General features: G+C 37.8%; 1 protein-coding gene across 2 annotated transcripts in view; it reads right to left on the reverse strand.

Annotated features, from left to right (window-relative positions):
- The window catches only part of npm1b (nucleophosmin 1b), a 65482-nt gene extending 60522 nt beyond the window's left edge, over positions 1 to 4960 (reverse strand). For both annotated transcript variants that reach the window (XM_066719692.1, XM_066719691.1), the window contains exons 1-3: positions 4848 to 4960; positions 3561 to 3643; positions 3076 to 3195 (exon numbers count right to left, since the gene is read on the reverse strand). In XM_066719692.1, the coding sequence (XP_066575789.1) occupies positions 3076 to 3195; positions 3561 to 3643; positions 4848 to 4899 (255 nt within the window). In that variant the 5' untranslated portion in view covers positions 4900 to 4960. The remainder of the gene's footprint in view (positions 1 to 3075; positions 3196 to 3560; positions 3644 to 4847) is intronic.
- Positions 4961 to 6000: the final 1040 nt, after the last annotated feature.

Consider the following 6000-nt stretch of genomic DNA (forward strand, 5'->3'; position numbering starts at 1 on the left):
CATAGGGAGAGTGCATGCATTGAGCACACTGGATACAGAGTCATTTGAAAATGGATAGTTATATTTTAAGAATATACTACTCGAGACTCTGGAGAAATTTCTACCAAAACTTAACAAATTGAGGACCAAAAAACATTGGCCAAAATGGTTTAACAGAAGTATGCAAAAATATATATATATATATATCAAGAGAAAGAAAATATTGTATAGCACATATGTGGGATGGAGAAAATAAAAAGAATATGTTAGCACTGCAAAAAGATCTTAAGGGAAATAGAAACATAGCTCTTGGAGCTAAAACTAATGCAAAGAGTTTCATTCAACATTACAACAGCAAGAGGTCACTAAAGGAGTAAGTGAAACAGATAAAGGGCAAATATTGAATTATCTTGAAAAAACAAACAAGATGTTCTAAATGAGTATTTCACAGAGGTTTTTACAAAAGAAAAAACGGATAACATGCCACAGGTTAACAACCAGTCCAGTCAAATCCTAAGAGATCAGAATAAATTAGGAGGAGGTACTAAAGGGACTAGCAGAATTAAAAACAAACAAATCACCTGGGCGAGATGATATATTTCCAAAAGTACTTATGGAAATTATACCGATAAGCCATAACATTATGACCACCTGCCTAATATTGTGTAGGTCCCACTTTTGCTGCCAAAACAGCCCTGACCCATCGAGGCATGGACTCCACTAGACTTCTGAAGGTGTGCTGTGGTATCTGGCACCAAGATGTTGGCAGCAGATCCTTTAAGTCCTGTAAGTTGCGAGGTGGGGCCTCCATGGATCGGACTCGTTTGTCCAGCACATCCCACAGATGCTCGATTGGATTGAGATCTGGGGAATTTGGAGGTCAACACCTTGAACTCATGATTCATCAGACCAGGCCACCTTCCTCCATTGCTCTGTGGTCCAGTTCTGATGCTCACATGCCCATTGTAGGCGCTTTCGGCAGTGGACAGGGGTCAGCATGGGCACCCTGACTGGTCTGCGGCTACGCAGCCCCATACGCAACAAACTGCGATGCACTGTGTGTTCTGACACCTTTCTATCAGAACCAGCATTCACTTTTTCAGCAATTTGAGTTACAGTAGCTCATCTGTTGGATTGGACCACACAGGCCAGCCTTCGCTCCCGACATCCATCAGTGAGCCTTGGCTGTCCATGACCCTGTCGCCGGTTCACCGCTTTTCCTTCCTTGAACCACTTTTGATAGGTACTGACCACTGCAGACCGGGAACACCCCACAAGAGCTGCAGTTTTGGAAATGCTCTGACCCAGTCGTCTAGCCATCACAATTTGGCCCTTTTCAAAGTCACTCAGATCCTTACGCTTGCCCATTTTTCCTGCTTCTAACACATCAACTTTGAGGACAAAATGTTCACTTGCTGCCTAATATATCCCACCCACTGACAGGTGCCATGATAATGAGATTATCAGTGATATTCACTTCACCCATCAGTGGTCATAATGTTATGGCTGATCAGTGTATTTATAGGCCGCTAATCAAATATTCCAAATAACACTTAGAACAGGGGATGTGCCAACTGACTGGAAGACAGCAAATGTCATACCAATCCACAAGAAAGGGGACAAAAGTGAGGCAGGAAATTACAGACCAATCAGTCTCACCTGCATCACTTGTAAAATGTTGGAAAAAATGATTAAACAGAAAATAGAGGAGCATCTTAATGAAAACCATATTCGTGGAGATCGTCAACACGGGTTTAGACGAGGCAGATCATGACGTACTAATTTATTCGATTTTTTTGAACATGCAACTGCAGCTGTAGATCATGTGAAAGCATACGATATGATATACTTTTCAAAAAGCTTTTGATAAGGTTCCACAACAACGACTGATCATCAAATTGGAAGCAGTAGGCATTCAGGATAATGTAAGTAGATGGATTATGAACTGGTTGATGTATAGGAGTGTCGATTAGAGGAGTCGCTTCTAACTGGAGTGAGGGGTCAGTATTAGGGCCCTTTCTTTTTCTAAACTATATTCATGATCTGGACTATGGGATAGTTAGCAAACTTGTCAAATTTGCAGATGATAATAAAATAGGTGCCTCAGCAGATACAATCTCAGCAGCACCGGTTATTCAAAGGGACTTCAATGTGGACAAGGTATTACATGCAGGTAACAAAAATGTTCACTATAATTACACTATGGGAGGAACAGAACTACATGAAAAAAGATCTAGTAGTCTATGTGGACTCGTCACTTTCTCCATCCAAACAATGTGGGGAAGCAATAAAAAAGGCAATCAATGTTAGGGTATATTGTCAAAAGTGTAGAATTTAAAACAAGGGAAGTAATGTTAAGACTGTACAATATGCTAGTTAGACCTCATCTGGAATACTGTGTACAGTTCTGGGCTCCACATTTCAAGAAAGATATCACTGCTCTAGAGGCAGTTCAGTTCAGAGGAGAGCAACAAGACTTATTCCAGGTTTGAAGGGAATGTCCTACTGAGAGACTGAGGGAACTGAACCTTTTCACCCTGGAACAGAGGAGACTACGTGGGGACTTGATCCAAGTCTTCAAAATTATGAAAGGCATCGACCACATCAAACCAGAGGAGCTTTTCCAGATCAGCAGGGACACACGCACCCGGGGACACAAATGGAAATTGGGCTTCAAGGCATTCAAGACGGAAAACAGGAGACACTTCTTCACACAGAGAGTCATTACAATCTGGAACAAACTCCCCAGCGATGTGGTTGAAGCTGAAAGTTTGGGAACATTTAAAATCAGACTGGATAGGATCCTTGGATCACTCGGTTATAAATGGACACCAAACAAGCATGATGGGTCAAATGGCCTCCTCTCATTTGTAAATTTTCTTAAGTTCTACTTTCTTATGACATGTACTAATACAGTTGTTTTGGCTACTTTAAAAAAATATATATAAATCAAGAGCTGGATGACCATAGATATATGGTCTGACTACAAAAAATATAAATTCAGGAGCCAGATGGTTCGTAGAAACTTAAGAAAGGTAATATGGTATTCTATGACAAACTAGACAAGGAATGTAGCAGCATTTATTACACACTTACAGTGGGAAGTACTGAGGGCCTCAAGACTGCTAGGTGCACTTTTGTCATCTTGCCATCGTAAGTCATACCCTCAATTTCCACTTCATGAGTCTTATCTTCAGCATCTGCACCTAAACACACCTAAACAACAAGTTTATTTTTAAATATTGGACTGAGTAATATTCTTAAATATAAAAATATTTTAAGTTAAGTACATAAGAACATTTAGGGGAGCAGCATGACATGGGGACCTAGATTACATGTCAAAGCACAACACATCAAATGTTCTGGTGCAAAGTAAACCCCATAGCTATCAACTGATTAAAAGACAACATTTAAATTAAAAATGAAACCAATTTGTTTCAAAACAGACAATTGTGCATTAAAATAAAAAAATCTGGGTTTTGTAAAGGAAATAGGCCTAATTGATAACGTTTTCTTTATAATAAGCAAATTAGGTAAAACATGCAATTTCTCCTCCTTGCTCTCCTTTCCAACAGCCCTACCGCTTTGAGAGACAGCTGGTGTTCATCTTCATCATCCTCTATATCCAATTTATACTCCTTCTTATCATTTTTCAGCTCACATCCTTGAAAAGAACACAAAATGTTGCAAAGAAGAGGGAGACAGTCACTGAATATTCAAACAATCACGTGTATTTTCATAGGCAGACCCTGACTGCCAGTAAAGGCTGAATCAAGTTCTCCAGGTTCCTCCTGAACTGAGAAGACTGTTGGATCAGAAAATATGTAGCCAAAATTATTATTCTTTTTCTGAAAGCATTTGCATTTAAAGTCATTCACTCGATTTCATTATTTACAAAACAAAAATAACTGCTGATGTTATTGCCATTGATTTCTCATATAATTGGCTATAGATGTTAGTGGAGATGCAACTTTTTTAGCTTTCAAAAGCAAGAGGAGAAAACATTTTATATTACTGCAAGAATGAAAACACATACTATGCATTAGTTATGCTTATAATGCATACATGGAATTTTTTCCTAGTGTAAAATGCAATGTGTGACTAATGCCTTCTGTTCTATACTTAGGTTAAAGTGGTGATAATTTGAGTTTAGATTGGGACTAAATGAGAATGCATATTTTATCTGTTGTATTTATGCAAGAATTGAATAATTAAATTAGCTGTAAATAAAGCTAAAAATACATGCTTAAGAAATGCATATTTTGAGCAGTAGTGTTATACACAGATGATATATTAAAAGTCACATTCGGGTCAAAGAAATACTAATGAAAAATATGATTGATGTATACTATTAATTCAGTCGTATTATTTTAATTGTACTTCAAAACATAGAAAACGATTAACGTAATCTTAAGAAGAGTATATGTCAGAAGCTGGGCATTGAAGTGCACTAGATCCTGATCAATTGCAAGGCAGAGTTCAGACAAAGGTCACGAAAGAGTTACTAAAATTAGGTTTAATTATGTCGTCCTGTGGCTTTAGGTTTAGCTTTCAAATCCAAACATACTATCCCTATTTTAAAATTTTCTAAAATAAATAAAACGTTACTTAACCATAATAGCGGTTAACGAAAGTTTAGTTGCAATACTGCGCAAATATTACATCTATTAACTATTAATACATTATATGAAAACGTAACATTAAAACATAATACCACATGCACAGCAAGGCGATGATGTGTTGCGTCTTACAATACGCAAACAACGCATCGAACTCTGCAATTTCCACTCTCCTCACATAAAACCACGATAAGAATGGCCATCACCCGAATTTAATACATGAAACATTAGGAAATCAATCATGCTCACCGAACAAGAATATCTGAGGTCTACTAAATTCAGTATCGTTGTCTTCCGCCATGTTGACTCGAGATTTTAAGGTTTCTGGAAAGTTCAACCTGACGAAGGGAAATGTGGACGGACAAAGCAACCAATCGGAAACCAGAACGGAAATTTTAAATGTCATTCTATCCAATCAGACCAACAGAAGGGCGGGCAGATGAAGGGTCGAGCTGTGCTTATACACATTAGTCCGAGTGGCTAATTGTAGACTTGAAATGTTTGTTTTATGTTGTTGTTGTTGTTGTTGTTGTTGTTGTTGTTGTTTTTTAATATATTTTTAAAATGACTTGATGTTCCATAGTAACATTCTATTTTTTTGTTTATTATTTACAATACTGCATATCCGGATGCAGTCTTACGTAGGCTGTGTTAAAGGCATATTCCACTCCTTTTCAAATCGCAGAAGCAATATCAAATACGTTTTCAAAGTATACTGGTAATAAGTTGAAAAGATAATACAGAATATATTGCACAATTAGTTTGAATTTCATAAATTATGCTTCCACCCATACAGAATATTTCTGTTTTATGCAGTTGATCACACAGTAATTTTCTACATCTGGCATTTATTAGAGAGCCCTGCCTATTCAGTGTCCATTAGATCAAGTGACATTGCCTGTCTATTGTGAGTCCTGCTAATGCTATTCAGAAACCAGCAGACCAGGATCACTTAGTTCCTTAAGGTGGGATTTTCCTGACTTCTTGCCCTTATTCCAGTAAAGAGTTCACAGAATTAACAGCAGCAAGGACTGCCAACACAGACCGCCTTGCCAATTTGAAATTATTTTTCTCAGGACATGATGATGTTTATAATATAAAATATTTAACCAACAAGCTGAAAAGATTCATTAGCCATGTTTCAAATGTTCAACCTCTTTCACTGACTGTAGGAGCACTAGTCCAAACACCGTTCAGTTTATGCGGGAACGAAGTGTGACCCACCTGTTTATATTCAAGCATCATCCTTAAACACACAGACCAATTAAACACTAATTTGAGACTCCACACTTTGCTTCAGTGAAGATATTTCACCAGTATATAACTTGAACCAGTTAAATTAATCTCTTGGATGATTAGGGCACCAACAAAGAAACTGATGTGATTGGCTGAGTGGTCTCAT

This window comes from Amia ocellicauda, chromosome 13, assembly GCF_036373705.1.
Source record: "Amia ocellicauda isolate fAmiCal2 chromosome 13, fAmiCal2.hap1, whole genome shotgun sequence".
Taxonomy (NCBI): domain Eukaryota; kingdom Metazoa; phylum Chordata; class Actinopteri; order Amiiformes; family Amiidae; genus Amia; species Amia ocellicauda.